The sequence below is a fragment of the Tyto alba genome, unplaced genomic scaffold, assembly GCF_018691265.1.
Source record: "Tyto alba isolate M040663 unplaced genomic scaffold, T.alba_DEE_v4.0 Super-Scaffold_41, whole genome shotgun sequence".
Classification (NCBI taxonomy): domain Eukaryota; kingdom Metazoa; phylum Chordata; class Aves; order Strigiformes; family Tytonidae; genus Tyto; species Tyto alba.
In genome coordinates this window covers 1,022,935-1,041,771 of record NW_024881317.1, presented here as the reverse complement: position 1 = coordinate 1,041,771, position 18,837 = coordinate 1,022,935, and the positions used below count along the sequence as shown (strand labels likewise).

The window sequence follows — 18,837 nt, the reverse complement described above, 5'->3', positions numbered from 1 at the left end:
GTATAAATTTTGCTGTTCGTTGTTGACTGCAAGGGCCGTGAGGAGTGCGAGGAAGAGGAGGAAAATAAAGTAGTAAAAAAGTTTGAAGAGGCACAAAATACCATGCGCCCAACGTGGGGCTCGAACCCACGACCCTGGGATTAAGAGTCCCATGCTCTACCGACTGAGCTAGCCGGGCACCACACACCGCCGTCTTCCTCCGCCTGACTCGATATCGCCCCGCCCGCCAGGGCTCGCTGCCCTCAGCTCATTTGCATGTTTAATATTATCATTTAATTAATTAACCCCACCCCCTGCGGAGGCTGGCGGCAGCGGAGCTGCAGAAGTGAAACTGAGGAAACTGCGGGGCTGTCGGTGCCGTCCGGACCACCAGCAGCCCCCCCCCCACGCTGCGTGCAAGGGACCAGGAACTACGTTTAATTTGATTTTCTCCGTTTACTCTACGTTTCTACGTTTATTCCGCTCCCCCTGCCCGGGGGGGGCGCGAAGATCTCGAGGAGCCCCCCCGGAGTGTGGCCACAGGACACCCCGCTTCTAGGACCCCACCTCATTTTGTCGTGCTGTACTTACCGCCGGTATAAAGTGTATTTCGTGGTGTGTTAGGGCTGAATTCCGCTCGAAAATGCGGATTTCGAAGCGTGACCTGAACATTCAGAAAGCTCCGGCGCTCCAGGCCGGGCTGGAAGCCGCACGGGCTCTGCCGGACCTCGCTCACCCTTAGAATGGGCTTAGCGGAAAACGCAGCGCTGGTTTTGCCGTTTTTGAGGGATTTCGGGGTGTTGGACGGAGCGAGGCGGCGAGACGCCGAGGGCGGGGGATGCAGCAGCACCCGGGCGCGTTTCGGGAGGATTCCCCGATTTCCCTGTCCTGCCCAGGAGTTATTTAAGTGGCAGCGAATGAAGCCAAGTTTTCGTATTTCCCGCTTATTATTCCCTGAAAATAAAATTTTAAAACAAACAAACAAACAAACAAAAAAACAAACAACACCCTCAGCCTCGCTGCTGTGCCTAGGGCTTTGCCGGCCTCAGGACAGCACCGTTTTTTCCCCCGGTTTTCCCCCAAATTCGCGCAGCCCCGCGGCGGGAAAAAGCGGCAAGTGCGGGAGGCGCCGCCACCGCCGCCAGGGGGCGCCGCCGCGCCGCCGCGCTCGCGCCCTCCGCAGGCGCGGAGCCCCGCCCGCCCTCCCCCCCGGTACACCGCCCCCCCGGTACGCCCCCCCCCCCCCCCCCGCCCCGGTATGCCGCCCCGCCGCGCTGAGCCGCCCGCCGCGCTGAGCCGCCCGCCGCCATGGCGCTCCCGGCCGGGCTCCTGCGCCTGGCCGCCGCGCTGGCGCTGGCCGCGGGCGCGCAGGCGGGCGGAGGGACCGCGCGGGCAGGTCCGCGGAGGGGAGCGGGGCGGGGGGGGGGATGTCCTCGGTGGGGCGCGGGGAGCGTGGCAGTCGCCGGAGCCGGGCAGCCCGACCGCCCTCCGCCCCCGGAGGCGGCTTCCCAACTGGGATTTACAAGGGTTTGGGGTTTTTTTTGCTTTTTTTTTTTTTTTTTGGTGGGGGGGGGGGGGTGTGTGTTTGGATTTTGGGGGGTTCTTGGTTTTTTTTTTTTTTGGTTTTGTTTTGTTTTTCCCGGCAGCTGTAATGAACGTGGGCATGGGGAAGCGGGGACCAGCCCCGGCTCCGGAGCTGCGCGGCCCCCCCCCCCCCCCCCCCCCCCCAAGCCCTCTCCATCCCACCCCACCCCTGACCCCCCTCTCCCAGGGAAAACCCCAGCCCTGACCCCCCCGGAGGGGCAGCGGGGGGCCCCCTGCGCCCCACGGCCGCGGGGTTCCTGCCCTTCCCTGCTCCCTGCCGGACACCGGTCGCCGGATCCAACTGGTATTTGGGTACCCGACCCCGCTGGGCTGCCTTGGGAGCTCAGCACCCAGCGGAAGGGGCAGGAGAGGAAAGGTGATGAACCCGAAAGCTAAGCGCTGCCCCCCCTGCCTTCCCAGAGCCCGCTCCGCCGTGCTCCCCCAGCGACATCGTTCATCCCGTCAAGGTGGACGAGAGCGGATCGTTCCTCTCCTACGATTTGTCCCACCGGGCGCTCCACCGAAGGTCCCCTTCCTCCAGGAGCAAGTTCCTCGCCTTCTACGAACTGCGTTACCGGGGGGAACCCCTGAAATTCAACCTGAGCCTTAACAACGACCTCCTGGCGCCCGGGTTCGTCAGCGAGAGGCGATCCGGGGGGATCGCGAACGCCAAGATCCGCTCTCACGCGTACGACCCCTGCTATATGATCGGGGAGGTCCGGAGCCGGGCGCTGACGGGAGGGCTGGCCGCGCTCAGCACGTGTGACGGGCTGGTAAGTACGGGCACCTTTAATCGGTAAGGGAAGAGCAGAAGCTGTGTGAAATCCTTTGGTTGGTTTGTTTGGGTTTTTTTCCCTTTTTTTCTGCTGAGAGCGATAGCAAAATTCCTTCCGGCAGCAGCAAAGTCAGGATCGCATCGCGTAGGTTTGATGCGTCCGCAGGTGAGCTGACTGTGAAGTTCCCATGGATTCCAGGGGTTTGGGAACTCCCCGGGACTGTGTTTACTTGTTAGTATGAAAATTCCCAAAGAGAGCAATTCTCACGTCGCCTCCGCCGTCTAGTAGACAAGCATGGGATTATGCGAAACACATCTGAAAACACGGTGTTCGAAGCCTGGAGGTATTTATGGTAACGCAGCTCATGTATACTTAAACTGCTTCACGTTTCGTAGAGCACCTCCGCTGCTTTATTCCACCGCAAATATTTCCGAAGGCGGTAGTGACCTGCGCGAGTGTAAGTTTTGCTGAAAGGTGAAGTGACTTTCACAAAGGAGACTGTTGTGTCAGATCTCAGCGAGGAGAGTTCAGGGCTGCAGCGTAAATGCCCGTCTCTACGTGAGCTCGCAGCCGCCTGGCTCAGGCCCCCCCGGTCCCTGCAGGGTTTAAAACATCTTAGGGGTTTGCAGAAGTGTTACTGTATAATTTGGTAGCTCCCATGATGCGCAGACCCCCCCCCCCCCCCGCTCCTGAGCAGGGGCAGGGGGTTGACAGAGGTGCTGGGGCTCCCCAAAGATAGTGAGTGGATGGGGGGGGGGGGTTCTCCTTTGGGAGGGAGCACCCGCACTCCCCGTGCCCGGCGTCCCTGGGTTTGGGGGGGCCAATAACTCCACATCCCTGTGCTTAATCGGGGGGTGCAAGGTTTCGGGGAGAGCAGGGCTGATGGCGGGGAGCAGCGCTGCTGCCTCTCCCTCACCAGAAGCTGCAAGAAGAGAGCTCGGACTTTCCCTGCCCGTGGCTGCTGGCGGGGCAGGACAGGAGCTGGGCACAGCTTGGAAGGTGTCGGTTGCTCTTTTCTGCTAAATTTAACAGCAGCTGAGGGGGTTTGGTACCCTGCGCTTCACGCAGCGCCCCTATCTCCAGCGGGGTGAAGGCTGCAGAAAATCATCAGGCTCATCATTCGCGTAAAAAATAGACTGGTGCACCTAGGAGGAACCTACAAACCTTTTGGTTCGTTTTTCCGTGAATGCTTGCGTGAGAAAAACGCTCGTGGCTGCAGCGTACACAGAAGTAGAAAGTGTCACGAGCGGTGCCGTGAATGTCTGTTTGCACGTGGGCAGCCCCAGTACTGGATGGTGGTTCTGGGAATGTTCGCGTGGCCTCCTCCTGCCAGCGAGCTGCAAAGCTGCCATCAGACTTAGAAACCCGGTCTTGCAGTGTGGGTCGGGCAAAACTAAGCTGCTAATAGTGAATGGACCAAAGCGTGTTCATCCAGGTCGTTTGAAATATATTCAGGTGGAGAGAATTAAACTTCTCTTTGTGAATTAAGCACAGGCAGGAGTTACTCGTTAAATAATTTGCCATCCACACGTGTCACCTGAAAACACTCATTTCATAGGGATGTTTGGCAAAATATATATTCACCTGAATATATTGAAATATATTCAGGTGGAGAGAATTAAACTTCTCTTTGTGAATTAAGCACAGGCAGGAGTTACTCGTTAAATAATTTGCCATCCACATGTGTCACCTGAAAACACTCATTTCATAGGGATGTTTGGCAAACCCCATCAAGGTATGTAAAGTGGGTTGAAAATGAGTGGTACCATGTGAATGTTATGGATTAATATTATTTTTTAAGAAGCAGAAAAAATTGTTAGCTCACAAAAGGCGTTAGCACAAGGTTGCGAGAGGGTCTGCAGCCCATAAACCACGAGTGGGGAGCAAAACTCAGCCTGAAGTTGCTTTAAACCTTCTCTCCTCAGTCTTATACCCATGGCTTTTTGTCGGACAGATGCTAAGCCATGGAAAACTGCACTTAGCAATGTGCTGCGTGTCTCATAATTATTACGGAAAGTAAAGTGTGTTCTGAGCTACCGCTTCATTACAGGGAATTACTCACATGCTACTTGAAGGCAGGGTCAGTATTACAGGGTGTAAACAAGGACCGTACTACTGGGGTGAGAAAGCACAGAGCTATATACACTGCATTTATACATGTAGTGTGCTGGTGGTACCGTGTATTTCAAGCCCAGCGTTGCCGCGCTGAAAGCTCTCTGCCGTTTCCAGTTGTAAAGCAGGGATGGGCTGTCCCAAAATTCCAGCTCGTGGCAGCCTCACATGTCAAACCAAATCACATCAGCTCCTTGAAGGGCCGCGTTCCCAGTAACCATCACTGGTGCAGCCCCTGCTCCAGCCTTACTTACTGGCGTAATGCACAGTGGCTGTACCTTAACACCCTTGGCCAGCCTCTGCAAGCCCTGTTCCCACGACCAGACTTCACCGTGCTTACAACACTGCTGTAAGACTTTCAAAGCCTCCTGTCAATGGTTTTAAAATAAAATGCAGTCATAGGAGCTGGGTTCTGCTCTCGCTTGGGTAGTTTTGCCAGTGCACCTTCTCCAGGGCAATTTCTTACTCTCGTTACAGACCGTGATGAGCGAGCGTGAGGGAGGCAGGGGTTAGGGATGCTGGCACTGCTTACTGGGATGGACTGGGACATGCAAGGTGCAGAAAATTTAACCAGGTGTGTTTTAAACAGGGAGAACCCGACCTTCTCACGGGCAGCAAATGCCACTTAGTGCTACCGCACAACCAACCGGTGACGAAACGCGGCCCCTGGGCAGGTTTCAGCTGGGGCAGTGACCTCTGTTCCTGTCCTGGCTCAGAATAACCTGCACCAAAAAATGGAGAAGGAACCGTATCTGTGGCCTCCTTCCCTTCCTTCCCCATCCCCGTGGTGTTTCCTCCTTGTTATTTGACATTTTCAAGGAGTTCATTAGGGAGGAAGCTGCTTTCCCCGGCACCACATGAGTGGTGAGAAAGCATCGCTGGTAGGCTCAGTCCCGTCGTAGCTTGGAAATGTTGGAAAGAGTTGTAGAGGCATGTTTTGATCATCTTTGTCCCTGCCCTGTCCTGGCGTGTGAAACTAATACACGTTTCGGAGCAACAGCCTGGTAAGCAAAGCTGAGCATGAAGGGGCTCCTGAGTAAGCGTAGGACACCCCAGCCCGCTCCAGACACCCTTGTTCTTATGGCAGAAAATACATTTACAAAAGGCTCCTCGCAGCAGCACCCTGGTGCGCCGAGTGACGCTGCGGGGTCCCGCAGGAGCTCCCCTCCTTGGGGTGAAGCTGCTCGTGCAGCAATTTGTTCCTGAGCTGCAGCGTGGAGGCTGGGGCATCCTGGGGGGGGGTCGGTAATGATGTGCTGCAGCTGGGCCAGGTCAGAGGGGCCGTCATCCAGCAAAGAAAGTTTTAGGGTGCCACTTCCCGCTGAAGGGGAGACGCCGTTGTTGCGTGGAGGGGCCGTGCTCCTTGTCCTGGGACTGACATCCCTTGATTGGAGCTCCTGCCGTGATCAAGTGCTCCTGCAGGTTCCTCTCCCCTGGAGCTTTTCTGGTCTTTGCCCGGGGAGGTCTGTGGCCCGATGGCTCACGGCGGTGGTGCTTAGGCAGTGCAAGGGGCCAGAAGCATTTGGCTGGGTCTTACGAGGATGTCCTTAGGAAAACGCCTCTGTCTGGGCAACGCTTCCTCCAAAAACTGGTGCTGCACCACGAGCAGAGCTGCCCTTCGCCCGCCCGGACTCCCCAGAGCCCCTCCAGGCAGGTTGGAGGGAGGTGGTGTGAGCACACTCCGAGGTGGGATGTGCGCCTGTTCCTGGTGTGCCCTGGCTCTCTGGAGAAGGCGTCTCTCTGGCTCAGCACCCCTGCAGCCCCTGAGCCCCTCACTGTCAGACACCCGTTGGGTTCACCACCCGTCTGCACTTTGTGAGGGGATCTCTTTGGCTTTTTGCTTTCTTAATGATCGCTCCATGCTGGCAGTTTAGAGCTCAAAGTATCCATAAGCCCAGTTTCTTTAGAGAAGACCTGTTTCTTCCTGGAAAATCTTGCAAACCCTCTCCCGTTCCCAGGTTCTTCAGCGTGAGCCTGTGCTAGATGCAGATGGCTCCACGGTGACAACTTTGTCTCTCCCTGCCAGAAAGGCGTGTTTCAGCTCATGAACGAGGACTATTTCATCGAACCAGTATCCACCAGCTCTCGGGAGGATGGAGCGGCGCAGCCCCACAGGATATACAAGCGCCAGGCACCCGAGCACGGGGCAGAGCAAGGCGGGAGGCCACCAGCTCCACGAGAAACCTGTGGTGTGCAAGGTATTGTCCCCTTTTGTGTTCTTGCAATGAGCTGGGAGCAGCTGGGTCCCGTGATTCGTACGAAGCGTATTGTAGAGAGATAAAAGCAGCAGGTCCAAGCCTTGGCCCCCTGCATTGCCTCTGCAGACTCGTTAAACTCGTTAAGTCTTAAACCCTGGTGTTTGCTCCCATCTCAAGCTCCCAGCATCCAGCAGCAGCAGCGATTGCTCCTAGTCTGAGTTTTGCAAGTTGGGCTGGAGGTCCCTCTTGCCGCCTAGGCTGGCGAGAAAGAAAACCCTCGGACCAAAAAACCTGAGGGAGGGGGACGGACGGGGGGCTGTGCAGTGTCCTGCTGCAGGGTGGGTTTTGGGGTTGGGGGGGGGGGGGTGCGATGCCTGGAGCCGCTCACTGGGCCACAGCAGCCGATTCCCACGAGGGGTTTTATCGCAGGAAGGCTCGTTCCAATTGCAAGGCAGGATTGCTCGCTGGCGGAGCGCCCGCCGGCAGGTTTGTGGCGTTAATGCCTGAAGCCCACGAGTCACGGGAATCACTGCAGAGCACAGGGTTGGTTTTTTGTTTTTTGTTTTTTGTTTTTTTAATCCTGCCAATTTTCCTCTAGTTGCTTATGTTTCTCACATACGCAACTCGATGCGTGTTGAACCTCAGGCCTCTCGCTCTCATCTTTTCCTCCCGGCCCTGCTGCAAGCCTCTCGTGATGTGGAGACTGAGTATTTATTTTCATTTCCTTGCAAACATCAGTTTCTGGCCTGCCAGGGCATTGGACTTTTCGGAGCGAAACCCGGTCGCTGCCCCAGGAGTCTCTGTGCTGCAGGGCAGAGAGTACATGCCGGTTCCTTCTCCTCTGTCTAGAGCAGATGGGTTGGATAAACTTCCAAACCCCAGATTTCAAGTAATGAGGAATTCAGGGCATCCCCAGCAGTTCACAGGCACTTTACTCCTCGTCTGCATCGGTGAAGCTGCATCTTCCAGGCAGTGCATCATGTTTTGAATATTTCCCGGAGCTCTCTGCTTTTGGAAACTGTTGTGTTTTGTTGGCTTTGGTTTTTTGTTTTTTTTTTTTTTTTTCCTATAATCAGGTTATCTTCAGGCATTCTTCTGTTAATCTAACTTATTTAATCTATGGTAATACTCCTAATGGCTCCTTCTAAACTTTGAAGTCGATTCACTGTGAATTAATTCCACTGGGTGTGGCATGGCCCGTGGGTAAGGCACGTGGATCTCCGCTGCAGTCTGGGCTAGCAGAGTGGCTGTGATGCCTGTGCCCTGGCGAGGAAACCAAAAGCCCGTGGGATTTTGGTTCCTGCAAGCCTTTCATTCTGTGCTGACGCACTGCCCGTTTTCTTTGTGAGACGCCATGCAGCCAGATGGGGTTAGGCTGTTTGGTGTTCTTTAGCTTCTGGCAGTGCATGGTACAGCCTGTGTGTACAGCTGGGCGAGTGCTTGGGAGGGATCTCAGGGGGAAAATGCCGCGCGAGCCCGCCCTGGGGTCCCGGGAGCCCCCTGCACCCCTCCTCTCGGCAGTACCCTCACATCCCCGCTGGGAGCTTAGCAGCAAAGGGCACAATGGAAATAAGCTCCAAGGAAGCTATTGCGATTAAACTGTCACTGTGGTATTAGCAATTCGTCAAATTATCCAGATAGTTGGGATTTTTCAGGCTGGGGGATAAAACGCTCTTTCACAGCTAACGTACAGTATAGTCCATAAAATGTAAAAGTCCATTGTTAAGAAAGTAAGGCTGAGCCTTTAGAAACTGGTCATAAAAGCAATTCCCACTGTGTGGGATGTGGTTTGTAAAGCCTTTCCCCAGCTTGGGGCTGACCCTGACCTTGATCTTGGAGCAGCGTCACAGGAAAAGTCTCCGCATGAGAATTCCCAGTTGCTGGTGTGCATGAGGAGCATCCGAGCTCTCCTCCGCCTCCTGTCTCGCTTCAGCCCGATGAATGTTCCCGTTGTTTCTCCTGGGAAGGAGCAGAGTTCAGTCTCCATGTGCCCGAGGAAATCTCTGTGCAGTCCTGCAACGGCTCCATCTTGCCCAGGATGCTGATGAACTTCGGGATTTGGCTCAAGACATCAGTCCAGCTTTGGGGGAGCAGAGTCTGTGGTGTTGGGGAACTGCCTCTCCCTGCAAAATACAGATCTGTGATGATGATAAGCAGAAATGTTGAGCCACCGGGGTTATTTCTCAGTGGTACGTGTTCAAGCATCTCTGCAGGGTTGCCTATAAATTCAGATGTCAATACAAACCCTAAGCGCTCTGCTCTGGGAGGCTCTGTGTTCCTGGGGGAATGTTGCAAACCCTGTTCCAGTCAAAGAAATGACTTCAAATGCTTTATTTATTTTTTTTTTTTTCCTATCATGCTAATGCCACTGTGCAACAGACTGAGGTCAGAGTCTTCAACCCCCAGTGATTTTTTGGAACATACAGCACAGCAAAATACACATAGGTTATGAGTCTAAGAGTGGACCTTCCTCAACACCAAAATAGAAAACCAACTAAGTCTTGATGATATTTTACCAAAGTTGCAGACATTTTACGAAAATAATAAAAGTCTTTTTTTCCCCTCTTTAATCCTTCAGAATCTCAGGGTAGCCTGGAGAGGTCTGAGAAGCGGCGGGAAAGATGGGAACAGAAGCAGCACAGGAAGCGGAGAATAAAGCAGCGCTCCATCAGCAAGGAGAAGTGGGTGGAAACGCTGGTGGTGGCAGACACCAAGATGATAGAATACCACGGGAGCGAGAACATCGAGAAGTACGTGCTGACCGTGATGAACATGGTGAGTCCTGGTCCTCCCAACGGCAGAGCTGCCGGGTCCCTGGGGCCGTGGCGTTGGGACGTAAAGCCCACCGGGCTTCCCCGGACCCGTCCCTGGTGGGACCTCAGCAACCCTCTCCCCAGACAGGCTGTTCCCACCCGCCCGCTGGCGTTTCTGCATTGCTCCGTGCTCTGTCTGCCGTGGGAGGACGGGTCGGTGTCAGCAAGCCCGAGCCCAAAACCTCCGTGCAGGCGGGAGCAGCTCAGCCTGCAGCGGTTTCACCTTCCCCCGTGGGGCTCGGGGGCTGTTCCCTCCTCCTTCCCTCCGTGGGGATGGATAACGTGGCCTCCCAGGGAGGTGCCCCACGGGCAGAGGTGCTCCAGGGAAGGGGGGTGGTGGGTGCTGCCCAGGGCTCTCCCCGGGCAGGCGTGCGGGCAGCTTGGGGACGCGGCCGAAGCTGAAAACCCACCCCCCCCCAAAACCTGCACGAGGGCCACCCACCGCCCTCGGCGTGATCGGGAAACCTCCTCGCAGGAGGATTGATCCGCAGGGACCTGGGAGCTTTGGGCGCAGGCTCCCTTGAGCCTGGGGCTGGCCGTGCTCGCAGAGGGAGCGCGCCGGGGCAGCTGCCGTCGGAGCCAGTGCTGGGACCTGGTTGGCAGGAGAGACCTGAAGGGCTTTTCCTGGGAAAGTGCCGCTGGGGACAGTTAAGGGAAGGAGCACCAGCCTGTGGCAGTCTCCACTGGGAATCTGGGTGGGGTTTGCTGGTGCCATAAACCAAGCAGATAAGTCAGCGTGGGTTGGCTCGGTCTGTTCTCTCTTCTGCTGCTGTGGAAGCACCTATTTGCGTTTCAGAAGAGGGCTTTGGTCGATGGCCAGAAGAGAAGGTGGGGTTGGGCAGAGGACCTCGCAGTAACATCCCTGGGTTTCTGGGGGCGGGTGAAGGCACCCAGAGAGCGCAGGCTTCCTTGGGATGTTAAACACATCTACCAGGAGTGAAAGCAAAGGTGTTCCCCCCGGGCTTTTCTGGTTGAGTTTCATGTGCTACAGGGATGATATCAATTTTAAATGGATATCATCGCCCGCCGAACGCTTTAGTCCAGGTCTGCATCTGGTCTTGTCTCTCATTTTGGGGAATTCCCCGAGATGTTGTCAACAACGTTCAGTAGCTTCCCCTGGGGCTGATGTTCCCCTGCAGATGTACTTTACCAGCACCGGTGTCCCAGGGCAAGGCCTTTCCGTCGGGCTTTATTTCCTTGGCTTTTGCGTGTTGCAGGTGGCGGGTCTGTTCCACCACGCCAGCATTGGGAACCCCATCAACATTGCGATAGTGCGACTCATCCTGCTGGAAAAAGAAGAGGTAAAAAGAAAACACAGTGACTCACTCCCGGGTTCTGGCAGCCAGGCTGGGGGGTACGCCGGGCGCTGGCCTTGAAAGCCCTGAGCTCCCTTGTGCTGTCTTCATGGCCTGGATGAATTTGCGTCAGATAAACGCAGGCGCCCGTGCCTTGGGTCCTTGTCTCCTGCACGGGCTGCCTGGCCAGGGGACGGCACGGCCAGAGGAGCTGCGGGGCCCGAATCCTGTAATAACTGATGATAACTCAGCATTGCTGCTGGTAGCGGCGGGCTGCGAGCCGGCCGGGGGTTGTTTGTGCTCCCAGCTGCAGCGGTGCCTCTCGGGGAGCCTGACGCCGCTCAGACGGGCTCCCCAGCTGTGTCCACCCCCATCAGCCAGGGCGGGATATTTTCCCGCAGTGTTTCTTAACCCTCACTACTGGATGATTTAATGTTTTGGTTGAATCACGGATGAAAAGAAAGCAGAAAAGAACTGTATTCCCACCCAGCCTACAACCTATAAATATGGAGCGATTCCATCTGGATGGCAGTTATTCCCAATTCCACTCTGATGCGTCTGAGATCAGACCCCTCCCCACTGCATCCCCAAAACCAAACAGATGCAGCAGCAATACGATAGCAGACTTTTAATTATGTTGGCAGGAGGATCTGAAAATCTCCCACCACGCAGACAACACCTTGAAAAGCTTTTGCAAGTGGCAGAAGAGCATCAACGTTAAAGGAGATTCCCATCCCCTGCATCACGACGTTGCAGTCCTGCTCACAAGGTATTGTGCTCACGTGCTGATTTTATGCTGTAGATGCTACGCTGGCAGCTAGAAACACGTCTGCTGGCTGCAGGCAGGGGGGCAGCCGGAGGAATATCTCGGGGAGAGCTCTTGAAATCTCCCTCTCCATGCCCGAGCCCTGCCTGGACACCTGCCCATAAGATATGTAACATGAAATCTGAAGATAACCTGGCCCCCATGGCTGGAACTGGTCTCAGATCTCAGGTTTAGACCTGGAGATAGCTCCCAGTTGACTAGCTGAGGCTTCCAAACCAGGTTTTCCCCATGGCCCTATTGCCAAGCTCCAGAATGGCTGGATCCTCCCAGGAGATGTACACAGGGCTTAACTCTCCTTTTTCCCTCGGAGGCTAATGCTGGGATTGGCAGAGGAGCCTCTGAGAAGGCCCCTGACCTCCCATGAAGCTGCCAGGAATTCATGCCTCTGGCCAAGTTTATATACCTTGCAGTTTGATGATTTCAGGCTGCAGTGATTTGGCTGTGTCGTGCTGGTTTGTGTGATGATTCACAACCCACAACAGTTTTATCTTCTTTAGGAAGTTTGCTTTGTAGCAGAAATAAGGCACTTAAGGCCATGTACTTCAATGGAGTTGCTCTTCCTGGGTGGCTGGAGCTCCTCTGCCCTGGACCACAGCATCCCTGGGCTGTGCTTCCCCAAGCAGTGTAGTAATTGCTTAATTATTCCCAGCATCAGCTTTATTTATACAATGGAATAAACATAGCCAGGCTGGCTAGCAGTTCCCATTAATCAGGCTTAATAATAAGCTGGGGATATTGGGAGAGTAAAGGGGAAAGGAAAGGTTGTAAATCTTTCCGTTGCGGAAAGACGTTGGACGTCTCCTTTCTCACTTCTGTTTGGCCAGTGTCTGCGTGTCTTCCTCCGCGGGCTGGGACACGTCCCGTGCTCCTTCCCGCGCCTCGCGGCGGGTCCTGCCGCTTTCAAACCCCTCTCTTTGCTCTGTCTGTGTGTTCGTTGTCTCCGTCGCCCAAGGAAGGACATCTGCGCGGCGATGAACAGACCCTGCGAGACCCTGGGTCTGTCCCACGTGGCGGGGATGTGCCAGCCCCACAGGAGCTGCAACATCAACGAGGACACGGGGCTGCCCCTGGCCTTCACCGTGGCCCACGAGCTCGGACACAGGTACCACCGGCTTCTTCCTCCTCTCCTCTGACCTCTGTGCTCCGCGCTGCTCGGTCAGGGCTTGAGAAGGCACGGGTGGAAGTTGGGAGAAGATCGCTGAGCGGCTCCTCACTGGTGCCAACCTTCCTCTGCCCCCGCGAGGACTTACCCTTGGGAATTGCATCTCAGCGTTAAGTTTTTGGTTGTCCCAGGTTCAGTGAAAACCACATTAATCCCACTCAGCCTGGACAAACTGCCTTTGTACGTTACCCTGTGTTGCTGATGCCGAAGGTTTTGGAGGAGAGGGTTGCCCATTAAGAAGTTTTAAAATAGGGTTCGCATACAGAATCGGCGACATAATTTTGCTTGCCCAAACTTCAATTAAATTTTGACAAGGTTGCCTGAACATTATAGCTCATAAGAGATATCCCTGTACGGTAAAAACGCTTACCCAGTAAATTTAATTAACTCGATGTTGTTCGATAGTCTCGTTATTTTTTTCTTGGGTGAGTTTTTCAGTAAGAAATCTGAGACAGAAGCGTGGGACAAAGTTCGGGGCAGTGTCCCTGCTGTCACTAAAGTGTCCCCCCCAGGCAGCTCCCCCGGCGCCTGTTAATGACGGCGGCCCCGCGGAGCTGGGACCGTCTGCGGTGTCTGGCGTGGCGTGGTGGTGTTCTGGGGAAGCAGAGAGGCTGCGCGGTTGTGGCGGCGTGCGGCTCACCTCTCCTTTGTGGGGCTGTGCTCTTACACAGTTTTGGGATTCAGCATGATGGAAGCAGCAATGACTGTGAGCCAGTTGGGAAAAGACCTTTCATCATGTCTCCACAGCTCCTGTATGACACGTCCCCACTCACCTGGTCCCGCTGCAGCCGCGAGTACATCACACGATTCCTCGAGTAAGTCCTCCCTTCCTCTTCCTCCTCGCTCACGGGGTGCTGGGGGGTGGCTGGGGGGCTTGGGTCTGCAGCCGGGGTCTGGCCCAGCCGGTCGCACTCAGAAATCAGCCCCGGGGCACGGGGGGATGCTTTTATCTCACACACACACCCCCCGTTGCCTCAGTCCTTGCTGTGAAGGACGGGGGGTTTGAACGCAGCAGCAGCACGAGCGTTGGGGCGCTGGCACAGGGGCTGGTGGCTTCCACCCGTGAAGCCGGAGTGGTTTTCCTGCGATGCTCCGCGCAGTTTTCGTCGGCGCTCTGCACGGGGCAGATGGAGTTTGCCTGCAGGCTGGAGGCGTCACGTGAGGGAGCGAGACCGAGCCAAATTCTTCCGTGGGTTTATTTATTTTTAGCGCCCTGTGGCTGATTTTTCAGCCTGTTGTTATTAAGTTCCTAGGAACACAGCCCAGAGATTTACGCTTGTCAGCCAGTGGCTTGCACTGGAGGAATGTTTTCCTTCCTTGCTACGGGAAGGTTAGAAAACAGCGAGAGCATCGATAAGGAGCGGCGACGGGGAGAAGGGGGCAAGGGACCGGCGGTTACATGGTGGGGAGGCTGCCTGGGGCTGAGCTCCTGCTCCCAAATCCCAGCCGGGAACGCGTGGGCTTGGCCCCCACGCAGGGTGAATTATTGTGGATTTACGGCTTTTGGTGGAACGGAGCTTCTTCATATCTGCAGTGTTCTTGGCCCTTTGCTTTTAACCTTCACTTTGGGATTAAGAATTTCCTGCTTGCAATGACCTTGGGCTGCTGTGAGCTGGGACGGGGAAGAAACAGGGCAGCTGGATGTTTCTCCAGTTGGGTGTTGGTCTCTCTGCTCCCCCCAGAAGGGGCAGCTCTTCCTTCAGAGCGGAGCAGAGCCCGGCAGGCGACTTTCACCGGCTGCGACATCCCCCCAGTGAGGGAGGGACCTGTTGCCAGCACAGACACGAGTGCGTTGTAAAATGATGTTGGCAGGAGAACGGGAAGGAGCGAGCCAGAAAATGAGACCCTGCTGACCTGAGGTTGCTGGATGTGCTTGGAACAGACCTTGCCTTTGGAGAAAAAAAAAAAAAAACAAAAAAAACCAAAAACCAAAACAAAACCAAAGCACTCTCAGATGACAATTATTATTTTACGAAAGATTATTATTTTACGAAAGATTATTATTTTACAAGCACTGCCGAATGTTTAAGTGCCTGAAAATTATTCCTGTCATCGACAGCAGCACCGCCCCGGTGCTGCAGGTCAGTCCCTGGGGGGCTGCCGGGGCTGGGTGACCCCCTTGGCCAGGCTGCAGGTCGGGGTCTGCTCGGCCACCCAGGGGTGATGGCAGGGGTCCCCTCCCTGCTGTGGCGGTGGTGGTGTCCCCCCAGGAATGAGCATCCCTCGTTCAGGCTAATGAGGGGGGCTGGTGCCAGGCGGGCAGGGATGCTCCTGCGGCGGAGGGACCGCTCTGGAGCCGGGCGCCTCGTCAGCCCCCGGCCAGGCCAGCGCTTCCCAGTTGGGCATTTTCCCCTCTGCCCCTCGGAAGAGCTGGAAGATGCTGTTAAGGCCCTTTGCTCCCCACCCCTCGCCGTGACGTGAGCTCTTTCCCAGCCCAGCTGGTGCAATACCCTTGTAAAACAGGGGCCGGTATCACCCACGAGCACGCCACGGCAGGGAGCAGCCTCCCTTCGTCCCTGCAGAGCTCCAGGTTGTCTCGTCTCCTCTTTTCTCTCGGTCAGGGCAACCAGTTTTCCAGCCTCTTTGCGCAGTGATAGAAGTCTTCTGCCATCCTCCCACGGGCTCCTTCCAGCTCTGCTCTTCCCCTGCCACCTCGCTCCTCTGCTAGTTCTGCCTGATCCCCTCTTTGTGCAGCTGATTCTTCCCAAGCTCCAAGCTTTGCTTTTGTTTGTATTGAATTCCATCCTGGATTTTTTGGGATCCTTCTTCCAGTTCTCCAAGAGCTTTTGGAATTTTAATCCTGCTCTCGGATGTGTCTGCGGATCCTCCCAGCCTGCTCACATAGGGGGTTTTAATCATCATACCATCTACTCCATCATCCAGCTCGTTAACGAACAGCCTGAACTAAGCAGAGGCAGCGCAGACCCCTGTGCATTTTTACTGCGGCATGTGGTTTATTGCATATCCCTGCAAAGCCAGAGGGAAACTCGTGCCAATTTTTGCTGGCTCGGTAATGTGTGTTGGCCAATTGAAGAGACGATTGTAAAATATTTGGATGACTGTGAAATATTTGGACGATTGTAAAACATTTAATGAAGAAATAGATTTTGAACATAACACTGGAAAGCTGACAGCAAATCTAAATCACCCGCAGGACTGGGACAGGGACCTCTCCCCTAAGCTGGGGCAAGACAAAGTGCCTCGAGCAGATCAGAGGGCAGGGAGGGTTGGGGGGTGGTTTTGGGGTGACGTGTGGGGTCCCATGTGCTGGTACCTGAATAGGCAATTGGTGAGCTAGTCCAGAAGAGCACCAGTATCATGCATGTAGCTTATGCAGGAGCCCAGTGCTTAAGCCTGGACTTTCCCCAGTAAAGATATCATTCTTCTTATTTTCAGAGAAAATACTCTTTTTAAGTGTTTTCCACCAGCAGGTAAAGAAAATACCTCTGGAGGTGCAGTGCAATGACCTCTCTGTGCCTGAAAGAGGCTGCCCCATCATACTGTGTCCAGCTGCCTAATCCAAGCTTACTTGAGCCCAGCTCAGCCCTGCGTTGCCCGCAGCGATCCTTCCCTCCCCGCCGGGCTGGGAGAGGTGAGATGCTCCTGCTGGGCTGGGGAACAGAGAGCTTCGAGCCCCTGGGCTGCTGAAAGCAGCCAGCTTACTGATTTTTCCAATAGGGAAGCTGCTTCTAAGAATATAGATAGATGGTATTTTAAGGGGCTGTCTCCAGCCAAGCGAGCCGTTTGCGGGTGGCCGGTGTGGACCTCACTGGGGTGGGATGGGAGCGGGAGGAGGGGGTGCCCCACGGCACTGCCAGCACCCCAAAGCAGGAGCTCTCCCGTGCTGCTGGCCCTTGTTTCTGCGTTGCTGGTTTGGGTTAAAAAGGAATCTTGTTTCAAGTTAATTTAGACCCGTTCCCAATCACAACAAGCCGAAGTAATCTAATCTGCTGAGAAACCCTCGCCGGAGACTTTGCCTTGCTGGAAACAAGTTTGTTTAAATCAACGCTGAAAGCTAAACTAGTGACAATTTCTCGTGTGTGTGTGTGAAGCATCGTAGCGAAAGCGCTCGGAGCAGAGCGAGGCGGCCAGGAAGGGCCCTCGTGGCTCCCTCAGCCTGGCTGCCCCCCACCGCCCTCCTGCACGGCTGGCTTTTACTATCCCTTTTCTAAAGATGTCCCATCCAGCACAGTTTGAGCCCCGTTTGTAGCGGCAAACACGAGGGTGAGTGCGTTTTGCTGCTGACAGCCGACTTCATTTCTATTAGCAAGGCACTGACACACGGGTTGCGGCGTCCACGGGGATGTTTCTGGGGTCAGCGTGGTGTACAAGCGCGGGGACAGCATCTGTTTCTTGGCAATGAAATGTTTGTCTTGAATGGCGAAAGCGGGGTGCTGGCTGAGGACTGAGCTGATGGCCCGTTCACAAAGCAAAAACCCAGGGGGTTATTCCCAGGGAAAATGGCATTTCTGGCTTTCTGTCGGGGGGGGACGGGGGCATCTCAGGGGGAAAAGGGGAGCGTGCAAGGCACTGGCCCCACAGCTGCGCGGAGAAGCTGCTGCCGCCTTTGCCCCTTTGCCTTCCTGATAACCCACCGTGCCCAGGGGCCGTGGGGCGATCGGTCTGGGAGCAGGCACGCACCCCAAAAAGCAGGTACCCCCACGTGCCCGTCCACGTGCTGGAGCGGCTCCAGGTTTCCTCGGAGAGCCAGGGCCGTATCAGCTAGGAATGCGCGTTGCTTCTCATCGTGGTGGGCCACGGATGAGCTGTTCAGTTCTTTTGGAGCGTTGTACAGGTGTGCCGGGCTGATGGTGATGCTGCTCTGACCTCTCTCTTTCAGCCGGGGTTGGGGGCTGTGCCTGGATGACCCCCCTGCCCGGGAGGTGCTGGACTACCCCTTGGTACCCCCGGGCGTCCTCTACGACGTGGGCCACCAGTGCCGGCTGCAGTACGGCGCCTACTCCACCTTCTGCGACGACATGGATGTAAGCCCGGGTGTCACACCCGCCCCCCCAAACATAACACGGGCTGGTGCGGCTCTGAGGGGCTCTCTGGGGGCGGGGGGCTCTGCACGGGGCGATGCTCTCCCTGCGAGTTTAACCCGTGCCGATGGGTCGGCCGGTGCAGTAACCGTGTCCTGCGCAACCGTGTTTTTCTGCAGAGCGTCTGCAACACGCTGTGGTGCACGGTGGGGAACACGTGCCACTCCAAGCTGGACGCCGCCGTCGACGGCACGGCGTGCGGGGAGAACAAGGTAATGGGGAGCCGACCCCTCCGCGGCTGCAGAGACCCCCTTGTCCTGCCTGCAGAGGAATTTTGGAGCCTCGGGCACACGGGCCCACCTCCCTGCCCTGGCTCTGCCCAAAGCCCCGCTGCTGCCGGGGAGGGACTGCCTCCTGCAAAGCTGAAAATGCCTTAAGAAGGTGAAACCCGCAGTTTATCAGGAGAGCACAAGGCTTGTCCTGCTCTCCAGCTGCTGCAGTGGTGGGTGCTTGGCTCTGGGAGCTCTGAGGTACTGGGAGGGGGGGGTGTCTGGCAGCACCCACAGCAGCATGGGTTGTGGAGGGGACCAGCTCTCCCACAGCCAGCTCCGATCACCCTTGCGTGGGTGACACTGGCTCCCGTACCGTGGGACAGAGCTGTCACACATTGCTGGGTTTTCCTGCCCGACGTAGCATAAAACTGTAGTTATAAAAAGTAGATGTCTCTCCTCGTTAGGTTGAGTGCCCCCTCCCAAAGCCCTGGCCCCAGAGCACCGGGGATGACCTTGTGCTTAGCCGTTGCTCCCTGCGAAACCTCCTGCCGTGCCTTTGGCCGTGGCCGTGGCGCGCTGGCTCTTCCCTCTGGGCTGAGAGCAGGCTATGGATCCCCTCGCTGAGGGGTCTCTGTGGAGGTTTGGCTATGTTGCCTCAGACAAATCCTCAAACAGCCCGACGTCTCTGAATTTCCCATTGCTTAGAGGTGTGCTGGGCTCTGGCAGAGCCCAGCGAGCCCCCCAGGCACCTCCGTGCGAGCAAAGCCGGAGCTTTCACGGGGTGCTGGGCTTCAGTGCTCCCCGCCGCCGAGCTCTCTGACTCGACACCCACTCCTGC

General features: G+C 55.9%; 1 protein-coding gene and 1 non-coding gene across 2 annotated transcripts in view; one reads left to right on the top strand and one right to left on the bottom strand.

Annotated features, from left to right (window-relative positions):
• Nucleotides 1–105: 105 nt before the first annotated feature.
• Nucleotides 106–178, bottom strand: TRNAK-CUU. Its single transcript has one exon. It is a non-coding gene; the product is annotated as a tRNA-Lys (tRNA).
• A 1,109-nt stretch (nucleotides 179–1,287) lies between these two features.
• The window catches only part of ADAMTS7 (ADAM metallopeptidase with thrombospondin type 1 motif 7), a 51,609-nt gene continuing 34,059 nt past the window's right edge, over nucleotides 1,288–18,837 (top strand). Inside the window, exons 1-10 of the mRNA XM_042804294.1 lie at nucleotides 1,288–1,375; nucleotides 1,984–2,336; nucleotides 6,478–6,649; nucleotides 9,228–9,424; nucleotides 10,680–10,763; nucleotides 11,402–11,526; nucleotides 12,536–12,685; nucleotides 13,417–13,560; nucleotides 17,586–17,730; nucleotides 17,907–17,999. Coding sequence (XP_042660228.1) covers nucleotides 1,288–1,375; nucleotides 1,984–2,336; nucleotides 6,478–6,649; nucleotides 9,228–9,424; nucleotides 10,680–10,763; nucleotides 11,402–11,526; nucleotides 12,536–12,685; nucleotides 13,417–13,560; nucleotides 17,586–17,730; nucleotides 17,907–17,999 — 1,551 coding nt within the window. The remainder of the gene's footprint in view (nucleotides 1,376–1,983; nucleotides 2,337–6,477; nucleotides 6,650–9,227; nucleotides 9,425–10,679; nucleotides 10,764–11,401; nucleotides 11,527–12,535; nucleotides 12,686–13,416; nucleotides 13,561–17,585; nucleotides 17,731–17,906; nucleotides 18,000–18,837) is intronic.